Raw genomic sequence first — 15,559 nt, 5'->3', positions numbered from 1 at the left:
AAAATGTTTTTGCTTAATTACTCAATTCCCTACTTAATAAAAGGGACTGGGTTCCCTGGCACATAAATGACCAGATCAAATCCATACCTACCTACTGAAGGACCTAGTTTTCACTGTTCTGGATGGAACAACGCTTGGTTTCTTAAACTGAAGAATGTCCAATGAGACGATTTAGATCCAGCCAGCGCTTATTTTCCATTTAATTCTTATCGACATAAATTAGGATCAAGAATTCCCTGAGCACACACATAAAACGACCTCCTCTGCTTTATCACGTGCCTAGCTCCTCCAGCACCGGCCCCGGCCCCGGACGGCAGCAGCCTCCCGCAGAGCCACGGAGCTGCAGCGACCTGAATCCCTGCAGCCTTTACGGACTCGGGGGCTTCGGGTTTTCAGCGCTTTTGCAGCTCTTCCTGCTCACCCCCGACAGCTGGGAAACAAATACAAAGCTGCTATAGAGATTTTGTTAAATCTCAGTTCGCTAAGGGGTTTTTTTTGTTGTTCTTTGGAGAGACCAACACACGCATTTTTATTTCTAATCCAAAGCCCGTGTCTGTACTATCAGTACGGCTCAGATCTTCCAAGTGTAATCTTCCCTCATGCAGCGAGAAGTCACTCCCCACCGGTCATAACTAGTGTTTAGTCCCTTCCCTGGAACAGAAGTATCGGTGTAGGATGCAAAAGCTAGGAGAAAGCACCATTTTTCACTTGGTCATTAATATTCTCTGCAGTTTTTTCCCCCACAAGTGAACTCCTCTGCGGATAACAGAACTCCTTCTAGGTGTAGGATCGAGCCTATGAATTTTAGTCAGCTGGAAAAAAAAAGCACAGACCTCGACACGAGGCTGACTTGCGTTGGGCAGCCACCCCGCACCCAGGCCCTGCTTAACTAGAACTGGCCCGAACGCTCCCGTGGGCAAAGCACGTCCTCCCGACAGGTCCCTCGCCTGCACGGCTAGCGGGACTTCAGCACGACTAATACGGCGATTAACCCGACCGCTGCCAGCCGAGTGACATTTAAAACCCTGTCGCATAACAAGCGTTCGGATTCAGTACATTCCCCCAGCGTAGGGCAACCAAAAAATAACCATTTAGGGAGGAAGCAGAACCTGAAGTTTCTGTGGATGCTTGTGAGCAGCGGCAGCAAAAGCTGCCGTGAATTGCGATATCTCGTCCATACCGAAAGTCGGCTTCGTTCCCATTTTTACGCACCAGTCCAAGCGTTTGCACAGCCACCTTAGCATCTGACACAGACCTGCAAAATGGTCGCGTGCCGATGCAGGGAAGTGTTTTCTCCTAACAGCTCTGTAAAGGGAAAAAGCTCTGCTCCCAACGGCAATGATATCCTATCTATGTCATTATTTTAACAAAACTTCCTGTCCTGGCAAATTCCCATCTCCCCCTCAGCAGAGGCGTCGGGATACTGAAAACTTCCTGTATCAAGGCACAATCCCCCTGGGAAGCGGGACAGCGGAGTGGCGAGGCTTGGGAACGGAAGCCTTCTGGTACAGTAATAGGGGATTATATATTATAATAGGGGAAAATAACTACTGTTCAGGACAGTGGTTACGGAAATGACTGTATTACGCCATGGCCTGCAGCAGCACGAGGCCGGACCGCACGACAAGGGCATCCCCATCGCTCCCGTGTTCCTACGGCAAATCCTCCCACTGCTGCTTGGCCGGTCACGGATTGCTTCTGGAGGCCAGGAGAAGACACGACACGACCGCTTCAGCCTCAGATCGCAGGCTACGTGGGCCTTATGCTGACGATAAACGATGCATTTGACTTGCTACTTTTTAAAGTTCAACTTTCTAAATAATTTAATCTCTGAGAATAGAAGTAAAAAAAACAAAAAAAACCCAAAACCCCAATGTTTGGAAAAAGGAGGTAACCGAACGGCACAGCCAGACTACCCAGCACAGAGGTTACTGGCAACCTCCCACGCGCATTAAACCAGCGCAGTTTACCGGACTGCAAAGTCTGTTTGCTTTTAAAGCGGTCGGCGAAGACGCGGACCAAGCTGCAGAGCAGCGCGGGCGTTTGCAGGCCACGCTCCGTGCTCCAGGCGTTTGGGCTAGTCCTAAACCTGCACGAAAGGGAGAAGGCGCGGGAGCGGCGCGCGCGAGCCACGGCGGAGCGCTCCGAACGGGAAAGGCGGCTGCCCACGGGAGCGCCGTGCCCCGGGGGAAGGCTGCTCCCTCCCGCAAAATCCTTACTCGCAGGACTTCTGAGGACACTTCTACAAACTGAGTTCTTCAAAGAAAGGGAATAACATACTGTTCTGCTGGTAGGAAAAAACCCACTGAAGTCTAATTTCACATTGCTCATGTGGCATTTAGTAAAATATATATATTTAAATTTAAAAACCCTATTTTTAAATTTTAATTTATTTTTAATTTTATCCATTTCAGGGAGAATGAATGGGATAAAGGATGACAGTGAAACAGCACAGACATATTTAACTATATGGGACAAGGCATCAAGCTACAACATTCTGAGATTACTGCTCTGTTCCACAGGCAAAAAGCTATTAACAACGCTATGAACATTTTAACTTCATTTTTAAGCATTAGTTCCTTCTTTGCTGATGGAAGTTGCATTAAATAATTTTGTGCATGAATCTTCTATCCCCAACTGCCAGATAGAAAAGATATACATAAAATGGGAATAAGAGATAGGTTTCAGTTCCAGATAAACTAATGTTGTAATTTAAACCCACACAATAGTTTCTTATGAAAGTATATCTATTAACTCTACTGTCTTCTGCCTTTTTCTTTTTTTTTTTAAACTAAGAACTTGTTTGAAGATTATAACTGCATGTGACTATAATCTTTAGAGGTCATATTTACCTAGGAATCGCATTCCCATCTGCCTCACTTTGTTTAACTGTTCTTTAATCTCGCTCTAACAACCCATGCGAGCAGTTGTTAAAGTGAACGGAACCATCTCTTACTAGACAGAAATCAGAATTTTCACTAATTGCGCTTCTCTTCTCAGAGAAGGGCATATTTTCTTAAGCAAATTTCGCTGTGAAAAACCACAGAGACAGTAAGCCTGACTGATACGCCTGCCAAAAGAGATAAACAGATGTTGTGTGGTGGGAAAACGCAAAGAAAGCCAAGACGTCACTGGAGAAGAAGAGCAGTGTCCTAAACTCTGCTGGATCGGTGATCCGTATTCACCAGCGCCAAGTTAAAAGTTACCTTCTTACTGGGGAGACATTAAATGGAGCGTGTACAGAAGCCACCTGCTCAGTGGAAACCTTGGAACAGACTCCACATAAAAACCAAAACGAGTAACTAATATTTCTGAAACTCTCCAGTGTTTGTAATCGGAATGCTTAGTACACAGTCTCCAAGCAGCACGCAGCTCATGAGCTCCTTTAACGTTGTACATCTCAAACCAGCGGCATTTCGGCTTTGGGCTGGATGCCTGTCCAGAAGATCGTTGAAACAAAAAACGTCTGGTCTTTGAGGAAAGGATCGTTTCAGCATTGAAAAAATATTCATAAAAGAGAAAGACTCCATTTCTCATGGTGGTAATATTAACTCTGCTGAGAATAAAGGAAACGCTAACGCTTTCTTTATCAGCTTTGATAGATGACTAATTAAACACTACTTTCGGTATGGTACAATAATCCCTTAGCTGTATGTGGTGTTTCGATCCCAAAGGCATGGACCAGTGTTATCACTCTGACTGCTTTCTGCAATCCTGTAAGTACAGGCCAAGGTTTACAGGCTTTTCCTCACGTCCTTTTACGCCCGAAAGCCCTGCACAAAACATCTACGTGCTAAATTTACATTGCCGGGAGTACGGACGGCTCTTTAGCTAGGAGAGTCGTGTGGACTGAGCTTCGCCGGCAGGTAGGCAGATTTCCTCTCACCTCTCGCTCCCTTCCAAACATCGCTCTGGTACGTACACCTTCTGTGTGGGAACAGCTTCAGCAAACTGCAGGAAGTTTAGAGATCAGCTGCCTTGATGAAAAAGCAGATCAGTCTACTTGGCTACCAGCAGAGAGGGAACACATCCAAAACTGCCGTATGGAAGAGCTCCCTCTCCACCTCCTATAGCCTCGTGCTGGATACACGAAACCTCGTCTCGCGTTCGTCCAGGAGCACGTTCTCAGCCAATCAATCTTTTCCTCTATACACTGCTATTACTCATATATTAATAAAGCTACAGAATATAAACCTATTCATATACATGGATTTTTCACAGCATCTCAATATACTATTTCTGCTGCATCTACACAAGGTTATATTCCATTTCTTCAAAAGCACTTTAAAAACAGTTCTTGGACATGTAGGAATCACCCAGCATATTTCTGCCCTACCCAAAGCAAACCCCTTTAGAAGGTAATTCAGCGTATTCTTGCTTGACACAAATCTCAGACCACAAGTTACCTGGAAGAATGGACTGTGTGACTGATGGTAACAACATAGCCTGCGCCTCCGACGTCCAAGTAGGGACCAGTGAACGTTATCAGGCCTGGATTAGCCACTGCGTGCAAGTACCTAAGGGAGGCCAAAAGAAACATTCTTGATTAGTGAGAACTGGTTACTTTAAACTTGAAGGCAGCATCCTCGATTTTCCAGAAACACAGACAAACGCTGAATTCTGCACATGGTGAACAACGTGCTACTGAATTAAAGTTTCTGCTTATGGATCTTACAATTAAACAAGTACCTAAGCATAATTAAAACCCAGAACTAAAACAGACTAGTTCAATAAAAGGTTCCTCAGCACATACAACCGCATTAAAATAGCTCAATTCACTTCAGGGTAAAATATGTACAAAGTCAATTTATTCATTTTTTTCCCAGAACAATGCGCGACTTGGTGCCAGATGAGATTCAGGCTCTCAAAGCAAGCACCATCAAAACCATTACACGGCAAATGCAGGAGAGAGTACGTCTTACAAGCAAAACTGACACATGGAAATTCAGAAAGATGTCAGAAAACAACTGCAAACTACAATTTTTCTGAAAAGTGCTCGTCAACATAAAATAAGCCACAATCCAGTCAAATGCCTTTCTACTGCAATAGGAAAACTTATAAAACATTCTAACTGTTAAAATCACTTTTCTGTATGAAAAGGCTATTACTCTGTTTTTTTCCGCAGCATACATACTTGCAAGTCTGCACTGTGTTGTGCAAGTAGCTTAACTGACTTCTACTTTATTACCCATCTGTTACTCTTGCTTGCATATTCTTTCCAAAACACTGCCCTTTGGCTGTATATATAAAACAAGCGACTATCTCATGTTGCATATGGAGGCTTTTTAAAACCACAGATAGAAAAAAATCAGTGAAGTGTGAAAGTAAACCACAAAAAAAACCCTCACAAAAAATAATAGGGAAGCTTTTAAAAATGGAGACACAGGATTGTAAAGGTATATTCAGTTCGTTTACAGCATGAACACACCCCATTTATCTTGCCACAAAAAAAGAGCAAAATTCCATCGTCTTATCTGTTAGCAAAACCATAAACAACAACAAAAAGGAAGAAAACCTACAGAATCGGTAACCAGAAACTGTGGTAATTATTTTTCAGGGGAAACATGGGTCAGGAGAGCCCCAGACCGGCCAGTGCCCAAGCAGTTCGGAGCCCTCCCCGCGCAGCCGGAGCGCTGGCTCTGCCTCGGAAGTCGGCGTGCGCGTTGCAGCCTCCCCCTGCATTGCTCACGGCCACAGCGGAGCAGCACCTGCCTCCTTCATTTCTAACAATTCCTAACACATGCCAAAACACACGCGAGCGCGCTCTCGTCTCTCAGGCTCTCATTTGTAACGTATACAAATATTTCCCTAAATTGGATGCTGGTGCATAATTAATAGCGCGCAGTCAAGCCGGCAAATTCCTATTTTGAATTAGTGAGGAAATCCACTGTAAAGAAAACAAAAAAAAGTTAAAATATTAACGGTTAAAAATGCCAAAAGGAGCTGAAAACGTTACTGAGAGCCAAATGAGCTAATCCCCAATGGATGAAAAAGGAACGACAAGATCAGTACTGCTCCTTTTCCGAATATTTACATTCCCATCTGCTACAGGAGGCAAATGAAACCAACTATCACTTAAAATAAAAAGGTTGGAATTAGAGCCAGTAAAGGCTTTAGCTAGCTGTATTTAAGCATTAAGCGTTTCACCCATTACGCAAACATTTCGAGATAAACAGCTTAGAGCCGGCCGCAACAAACAGGCTTCCTACGAAGCCGATATTAAATATTTTCCTTAAGATAATCCGCAGCTTTGAGAAGGGCACCCGGCGACTCACCACTGCCGGCGGGTGGGATCGAAGGCTTTGTCCATGAGGGAGCCCGGGTAGATGCGGAGCACCCCGCTGGGGGTTGCAATGTACCGGCGCACGATGTAGCTGTTGAGCCTGCTCATCTCCATCTGCGTCATCCACTCGTCCGTGACGTGGCTGGTCGCCATCACCTCGTTGCGGACGGAGAACTGCAAGACAAAAGGCAGAGCTGGCGGGGGTCCCCACGCGGTGCGTGCGTGTGGGAAGGTCGTAAGCTGCTCGCGGGGTTTCCTAAACGCCTATCGGGGGATCATCTCAACTCAACTACTTGTTTGAAACCTTCTCACACCAGGCAAGACCTCGCGCATTCCAAGCGGGGGAGAAAGCTGATTACAATGAAGCATCGTTGTCATTAGCTCTGCGGCTTTTTAGCTCGGGTAAATATAACTCCTCTTGCACACAAAACAGGATTTTCTCATTTATATGCCTAAAAGCACAAAGATATTTCCCACTAAGAATTCCTTACAGCTTTAGTTTTTCTAGCGCTCACTGTAATGGTTGCCACTGCAACTTTTTTGTATTTTCCCTCCTGGGGAAGGAGGTCCCTCTCTCCTCCCTCAGCTCTTCCGCTCCGTCTGCCCGCTGGCCGCGAAGCCCACCATCGCAACTCCGCGCCCGCTCGGCCGAGGAGGGGACAGGACTCCTTTCCACGCGAGGTGGTACCACGCTAAAGCATCGCTGCAGCTCCACGCCACCATCAGCATTGGGAGAGAAGAGACTTGGGTCCTCTGCTCCTAGAGCCACTCCACCAGCCGGGAGGCCAACCCGAAGGCGCGAGACAGGCGGCAGGGAGGGACAGACAAGCGGCAGCACACCTTAAGGCCAGGATTAGCGATCAGCCGGGTGTTGTCACTGAGGTAGGCGGTGTAATGCTCCACCATCCGCTTGGTCTCTGGTTGGCTGAGATGCTCGTAAGGAGAAGAGAAACTGCCTGCAGAGAGCATTACCGTCGGGCTTTCTAAAAAGAACAAAATATTAGGAAGTTAAGGACAATGAATTGCACATGTTGTATAGTAAACCCACTCCTACCACGAACGGGGATCCGACCCGGGGTCCCACGTGAGAGTGGGACCAGCGGAAGGAGTTGCAGCGATGCATCCCTTACTCTTGCGCCCACTTCTCCGCTCTCCTGTACTTCAGCGTGAAAAGTGCACAACTGCTTCAGGCCGTAAACGGACTGTGCGTGATGGCGAGGAAGCGCGAGGGCCACCATCCCGAAGGGGAACGCTCGTCAGCACAGCCCGCGACCCGAGTCACCTTCAAAACTTACTTTTCACGCACATTTCTACAGCGCGAGATACACAGCTTATGATGAAGTACCCGTTTCACAGTCACCTAGGCACAGCTTAGGACCATCAGGCTACGCTGCTTTCTGTAAGTAGCCAACACATTTTGGGGTTTCTGGTGATAGTCTTAATTCAAGCGAGGGAAAAGGAAGATCAGAAGCAGCTCTCTGCATCTGACATCTGCTTAGCTGTTATGTGCAGACCGGAGAGGAGATCTTAATGAGAAACCAGAAATGACTAAATGGGATTTTAGCCATGAAAGACAGTGTAAATTATATGGAAAGGGAAGCCCATACTGGGAAAACTAAGGCTGGCATCAGTGGAGTAACTAGTAGCATCATAATGTAACAAGAATAAAGCTGAGAGGGGAAAAAACAGTGTATGGAAAAAAGGTAGACCACTGAAGAGAGTCAGAGATGGAAGTGTCCTCAGCGGCACCCAGAGGGAAGGGCACCGTGGGCACTGAAGGAACACGACAGTCGGATCTGGCTCCATGGACAACACAACCTAGTATTAAATACCTGCACCCACAAGTCCAAAACTGCTGCACAAAACAGGCTAAGAGTGGGGGGATGATACAGCATCGTAAAACTAGGCACATAAAACGGCTAAGTGACTTCAGCTCTCACACAGGACAGTGGAGAGCGGAAATGATACCACAAAATCCAAATTTCCAAGCCAGCTCTCAACCCAACGGACCATACTAACTGCCCATGAACAACCTTTATTGTTTCAGCATACAGAAGTGAGAAAGTTCCTCCATTTATTCTGATCTCTCTATGCCACGAGGTAGACTCTAGTAACCTTGTTCTCAAAGTCTGAACAGTTCTCTGAACTATCATTTTCTGAAAGATGACAGAACGTGGTTTCCCTTAAGAAAAGAAGGTTTTGTGATAAAGAAGAAATTAATGATCTAGGTTTGTGTTGGATAAGGCAGAGGAAAACACAGCTTTGAGCTCCGGATAATTAATACATGGAGTATTACAAGAGCAAAAGAGGGAACTTACTAATAAGTATGTAGCTGTCTGAGGCGACCTTCAGGACAGACTAGAAAGTAAACTTTTATTGTGCAGACACTGCAATACCTGAGAGGATTAAAAAAATAAATAAAAAAAAATCCAGGATGATGATGATGATGCAGGGCTGAAGGCTGAGAAGAATGTGCTTTCCTGAATATTTGATCAAGGGAACCAGATTTCTCAGGGTGCGATGGTCTCCAGAGAAAAAATTCCACCAGACTAAGTGAAGTGGTCTCCCTTTATTCGCATTCCTCTACAACACATCCCATACATCCAGCAACCATATGTACTACAGTCATCACTTAGGAACTTCTATTGTAGTCCTTCATCTGCTTCGCAGACCAAATACTCCAACTGCATTTTCCCTTGCATGAAGTTTTTCCACTTGCCAGCTTAGCACTGTTTTTTTTTTTTTTTTTACATATTTTTCATTTATATCTTGTAATTTTGAATACAAGACAACCAAAACTAGGCACCACATTAAAAAGGGAAAAAAATCCTGTGTTTTAAACAACTGGCAAAGCAGTTTCCATAGATCTGTCAAGCTCTTCCACAACTCCTCCAGTCTAATCTCACTTAGCTATTTGCAGCACTGCAATATAGTAAGATATCACTGTTCTGTAATTCATCATGAGACCGTCAAACCTTGCCACAAACAAAAGGTTAATTCAGAACTTTCTATAACATAAAACAAATTTTAGAGAGAACCCAATTTTAATACTTATTGTGAAAGCTTGCAACTCACAATGCTTATTTTAAAAAAAAACCTATATTCTTAGGATATATTATATTTCTTAAAAGATTTTTGAAATTCCCTATCCTTTCCGGACATTAAAGCTTCTGACAGGTCGACTCTCCCTCTTTCCCAAGTGTTTGAGCAACTACTGAAATTAGTAATGTGGAACAGAATCAGTTTAACCTATCTACAGCAGAAGCCCGTTTTTCTGAAATGTGTCAGTGACCTGGGAATCTTTAAGCAGGTACAGTAGGTCTGGAAACTTCACACTACAAGAATTCAGAGAACATTAAAATTCTGCGTTTCCCCCAAAAGACGTAACTTTTGACTTCAAGTGTACTGATGGTATTAAATACTTATGGCAGTGAAAAATCTGCATAAATGCAAAGTCAACAGAATAGCAGTCCTGGGTGACTGGCAGGAATTTCACCATACTCGGGTTATTTGCCAATAAGCTGCTTCACAGCCAAGAGAATAGCACCAAGTTTGAAGCCAGGTGTGACATCTCTCCCCACCCCGTTTTCTGGGAACTGCATTGAGCAGGACTCGCAGGGCAGCTCTCCCTCAATCAAACGAGCAGCGTTATTGCGTTCACCACGTAAGCGCTCGCCAGAGGAAGGGCCGAGCAGGCGAGCTGAGATCAAGCAGAGCTGCACAAATGCAACGCCAATTAGAAAATCTGCCTTGGAGAAAAGCCTCGCAAGAGGAGAGCGTCTCCACTGCGTTGTGGGAAGAGGTCCTCCTCCCGCCACACTCTACGGAAACGTGCCCAGGGTACGGATGAAGCGCAGGAAGGCTTTACCTAAGGTCGCCAGCTGCTTGAAGTGCAGACAGGCGTTAGGCTGGCCCAGCAGATCGAGGCGATGATACAGGAGCTTGCTACTGGGGACGGTGTTGAGGTTCTTAAGCTGTTTAACAGGTATTTCTGGCTGTATCACCACGACACACAGAATAAAGGACGTGTCTTGGACCTGAAAAACACGGCAAGTCACCAAACTGAAACAAAAACGTACAGGTTTTATAGCATTTGTTTTCTATTTAGCCCTTATTCTCTCTTCTTGAATTGCTCATGTCCATCCTGTTCGGGAAGGTGGCATCCCACTTAGTCATACTCTCCAGGATCACAGTTCCCACTCTCTGAAAACAGACAACTCCCTTTCCAAGTATCTAACAAGGATTCGATCCTGCAGCAAACAAAGTCTATGCACAAAATAAAAATATTTATTTTTCATTACAAAAATATATTAGCTAAATTTTATTGCTCAGCTGGTCACAGTTTCCAATGCTCTTTCCTGGATACTTTTTGAAGCATCGTTAATAGGGGAGAGGCTTCAGGTTCACAGCTGATGAAAGAACACACTGATGCTCCCATTATGAAGAATACTGACAAATTAACGGTCAAGAGTAAGATTTTCTCTTTACCATTCTGTGTTGCATGTGTCACATGCTTTGCTGGTTTGTGTATTTTCTAAGTATCCTGAGGTACACTGGACTGGTGAAACTTGGATTTGCCCAGCTGCTCTCTAAGGTTGTCTGATATTTAATATAGCATTTCACAATTAAAAAATTAGCTCCATACACCCATACACCCCATACACCCTCCTATGTGAATTTCTGTTACACAATGACAGATTTAATCTTTTAAAACTGCTCAGCATAATCTTTTAGGTTGGATTTTTAAGTTAATGCTGTGAAATCATCCATGAGTACCCTAAAAAGTCTATTGACACAAAGAAGTTAGCCAATTATTTCTGACATCAGCAAAAGCTGCCTGGCTTATATTTAGTTTTAGATTCCCATTTTAATCCCTGGGTCAAGATTGGTGTTTGGATGTGTTCACAAATCAAACTGAAGGAAGGAAGACAGCTGCTAGAACCTCTCTTTTATTTCTGTTATTGGTAAGGAGAAAAAGAAACAACTCTCACAACAGGTAATATAGCCTGTTAGATATATGTCCTACTCAGTTTCAGTAATGTAAACTTTTATATAACTAATGTTTGTAAGAAAGCTCTTAAATTACAGCAAGCATCATTAATGGCTACTCATATAATCCTTTTATGTAGTATGTCCTAAACAAGAAATGGGAATGAGAAGTTACTTTTACCCAATTATATTAATGGATCACACTACCCTGCCCAAAACATAGTAACAGTAATAAAAGAAGAACAACTTAATACTAAACACTGCCTCAGCACTGTGCATGAACGTGGTCTCTGGCAGATACTTACGTGCCACCTGGCTTGCATGTGACATACAGAGCGGTATAGATTTTCTTCCAGTGGGAAGACATGAGTACAATCACTGTGTGACTGTTCAATGTGTCTTACATAATAAAATGAATGCCTTCCTTTCGGAGAATACTCATGAAGAGAGAGCATCCCTGTGTCCAGATAGACACGTCTCTGAAGATTACATGGTAACAAGCCTCCAACTATAATTTCATTGTTCTTTACATAAGAAAAGCACCCATGCTCCTGTGTAATTCAAACCTTTCATACTTCAACGTTAGCAATACTTCATACTTCACTATATTCAATGTATTAATATACTCTTATATTCAATATATTAATACACTCTTTAATATTTTAACTTACTCTATGCTACCATGCAACAATTTCCCTTTAGGTACTTACCATTTTCCAGGCATAGCTGACATTGTAGGCTTCCTTTCCAATTTCTCTCAGCTTGTTTACATGCCAAGACAGTGAGGAGTTCACAGGGACTGTAATGATCTGACTGCCCAGGGGGATGCTATATTGGCAAAAATAACATCCAGCATTGTATTAAACACTGTGAGAGCTCTTAAACAAAACTCATCTCCTGCACTTTCATAAAACTATCCAAAGGATGAAGGGGTTAATTGTTATCTGTCTTTAGTGAAGAAAAGATTGCTCTGATTTGATGAAAATACCAGCATATTTTGCTGCAGCATAAAAGTACCAGCATATTTTGAGTAAAACCTGTCTTTTTCAACTGCAAAAAAAACCCAACCAAACAAGCAAAACTTAAGCCTTAAATTTTTCTATTCTGTAGATTCATACAGCACATGTTCATAGCTTATCATTTCCTGACACAGTATGAACACTGGAATGGTACTCATTTACTATCAATTTAAATTTAGAATAAGAAACAGCAGGCAGACTTGAAATTAGACCTAATATTAGTGAAGTTTAAATTTGCAGAATTGTTCATGCATATCATATTGTACCTTTGCCTATTCTAACGTTGCTTTCAGACCAGAAATGTTGAAATTCATGCTTGAAGACAAGGGCTCTTGTCTACTTTAACACTGTGCCAGTTCTTAAGCAGGGAGTTAAGTAAGAGAGTTGCAATGCTGGGAACAAAAGTAAAATTTCTTCAAAGCTCATGCGAGACAGAGGGAAAGGAGGTAAAGGAAGTACATGCAAAATGTGGGGAGTGTCAAAAGCACGTTCATGATATGGATTATGATCCCATACAGAAGTCCTGCAAGCACAATTTTTTCCAGAAAAAAGCAATTATGTGCAGTATCTAAACAATGCACTTATTAAAGAGCCCTGAGCTAGTTACCTGTGCACAGAAGTGCTGGCCAATAGTATCCCTGCTCTGATTCTGATTTTTAACAAGTTTTGGGCAGTATTCCCTGCACTTCTCTATCTCTAAACAAAGTATCAGGATAACTTACCAACCTGAGAGAGGACATGTGGAGAAAAGGGCTGGTAAAGGACTTTGAAGATGAGAGGACTCTAAGTGCTACTTTTATTTTTAATTAGGGCACCGTGGGCTGCAAACTTAGAAAATAAATCCAGATTCAACCAGAAAAAATGAGAAAGAGGTAGACAGAAGGAAGGATATATCCCAAGGTACAAATATTCAGGCATGGTGCAGAATGCTGCGAAAGAGTAAAAGTATAAAGGAATTAATGGGAGTTGTATATCTTAAATAACACTTCAACTGCTGGAGAACACAGAGAAGAACATCAAAATTACTAGAGGGAAGAGAGAAAAGCAAAGAAAAATGTCAGATGGCAACCAGCCAGCCATATGGTAATGTGACTGTAAGATCGCAATGTTAAGCGGCCATAATAACTATCTACTAAGAGCTAAAATAGTTGAACTTCCAGCAGAGAAAAGAGGTATGGGGAGTGAAACTAGGAATTATTGGATAAAAAGAAAAACCCAGACCGAATATTTGGAAAATCTTCCTGACTTGTGAGATTATAAAGACTCTCCCCTAGACAGGCTGTGGAAACCACTGCTTAGCACACCAAATAGGATAAAGAAAGCTGGAGGAAAAATAAAAACAGAATTGTTTTGCATTTGCAAAAGATGATGTGTCCTCAATTCCATCTGAGCATCCAGATATAACAGGAAAAGCAACTTTCAATGATGATAATGATGAGGAATCTATACCATATGTTCTCTTAAACTCCCCTCTGAAAATACTTCTGGTGCTCTTAGGACTGCTAATGTTTGGACTTGCATCCCGGAGTCCTTACCTAAGGATGTTCTGCCGCACCAGCTCAAACTTAGGAATGTTCTCATAATGAATAATGTCAGTGTGGAGCGGCGGTTCAGACAGCAGGTAGGGCCTCGTAAGGGATGGATGCATAAGAGTGTATCCTAAAACATAAATACGTAAAAGCAAACATTGAATGCATTATATCAACTAAGCTAAGGATAAACATAGAGAGAACAAAGACCAAATACAGTAACTACATACAAATGCTCCTCTTATTTTTACAAACGCTTAAAAAAAGTAAACAAGGAATGTTATCACCAAAGAAGTTGCAAACTACAAACTTGGTAAGCTGCAAACAAAAGACAGGTAGAAGAACCAAACAGTAGAATGAACTTGGGATCAGAGAGAAAAAAAAAAAAAAAAAAAAAAAAGCTTCGTACACATATATTCCAGTTTTGCCTTTTGCCCTACACACGTAGAAAAACTCATTTACACGTGTAGAAAATCCCTTTCAGTAGCAGTCAAAATTTCCATATTAGAACTCCAGTACGGAAATTTCAAATCATGAATCCACTTATAGTCTCTAGCTGCCTGGCAACCCTTAGGCAAAACTAACCAAACAAGTTGCAATTAATCTTTTAATAAACATTATAATTCATTACTTATAGATTAAAGACATGAGAATTAACAGCTTGCTTTTGATACTTAATGACCTCAGTGGGATAGGAAGAGATTATCTGAACCAACAAGTTACCTTTATTATCTATGAGAAATGTGTAGGAACCCAAGGAATCTTGATAATAGGTGACATCTTCCAAGATATACGCAAGATTAACATCTACTCCAACGATCCCCAGCAGCAGGTTTCCAAAGTAGCAAGGTTTACTTACAGTCATTATCAGGCCTTAGAGTGAAAGAAATAACACGGAAAACATCAGCAATAATCTCCAGTTAATTAGCGTTGGAGGAAATAGAGCATGTGCTTTATCACTTCAAAATGCTACACAGTCGCACTTCCATGCTGGAATACAGACAGAAATTGCAATGAACTATTTCCGGAGAAGGGGGATTCCAAGTGAAAAGAAAGAACCTCACGGACTTCACGGTGTGTCAGGCTTGTGTCACACAAATAGGACCTTCGTTATGAATCACAGCCTGGGGGCTTTACTGAGAACACGTTAAGTGCTCCCTGTATTTCCCTTCCTATGACCCACTGACGTGCTGCCCCAGCGAAGGACTAGCAAGAGCACGACTAGTACCTGATTCAAGAAGTTCTGCCAGCGATAGGTATCAGGTGATGTGTAGGATCAGGAGGACAACACGGAAGACGGGAGAAGCCTTGTCACCCATCACCGACAGTTGTGTTTGAGATACCCCACCAGTGCTCCCAGCACATCACTGCAGAGCCGTGCCAGAAACTGGGATGCAGGAGAAGGCTGGGCTCCCACTGGGAGCTGAAGAGGTTATCGGGGCTGGGTTTTCTTAGCCACGCTAATTAGTTATTTTTACATCTTTGATAGTGACCTAAGATTAATTTCATTTAATCTACATGATTTATTAAAATATACAGTACATTTAATATTTTGGGGGTTTTGTTGGCCTACAAGTGGATGCCTTACAGATAAGAAATGCAATAGCATGAGAAGTCAGGACATTCTTATTTTGTTCCTTTAACATTGTTATTTAAGGCAACTCCAAAAAAGAGAGCGAAAGAGAGAATTTGCATTTGTAAAGCAGCAATAGGGATGAATTATGGCTCATCTAATTATA

General features: G+C 42.9%; 1 protein-coding gene across 3 annotated transcripts in view; it reads right to left on the bottom strand.

Annotated features, from left to right (window-relative positions):
- Window positions 1-15,559, bottom strand: part of CACHD1 (cache domain containing 1) — a 110,746-nt gene that overhangs the window by 12,876 nt on the left and 82,311 nt on the right. For all 3 annotated transcript variants that reach the window (XM_067301357.1, XM_067301358.1, XM_067301359.1), the window contains 7 exons: window positions 14,544-14,693; window positions 13,827-13,950; window positions 11,983-12,100; window positions 10,152-10,320; window positions 7,124-7,266; window positions 6,276-6,457; window positions 4,407-4,517 (listed from right to left, as the gene is read on the bottom strand). In XM_067301357.1, coding sequence (XP_067157458.1) covers window positions 4,407-4,517; window positions 6,276-6,457; window positions 7,124-7,266; window positions 10,152-10,320; window positions 11,983-12,100; window positions 13,827-13,950; window positions 14,544-14,693 — 997 coding nt within the window. The remainder of the gene's footprint in view (window positions 1-4,406; window positions 4,518-6,275; window positions 6,458-7,123; window positions 7,267-10,151; window positions 10,321-11,982; window positions 12,101-13,826; window positions 13,951-14,543; window positions 14,694-15,559) is intronic.

This window comes from Apteryx mantelli, chromosome 8 (genome assembly GCF_036417845.1).
Source record: "Apteryx mantelli isolate bAptMan1 chromosome 8, bAptMan1.hap1, whole genome shotgun sequence".
In the NCBI taxonomy this organism is placed as follows: domain Eukaryota; kingdom Metazoa; phylum Chordata; class Aves; order Apterygiformes; family Apterygidae; genus Apteryx; species Apteryx mantelli.
Note: the sequence above shows the minus strand (reverse complement) of the source record. Positions and strands in the feature narration are given on the sequence as shown.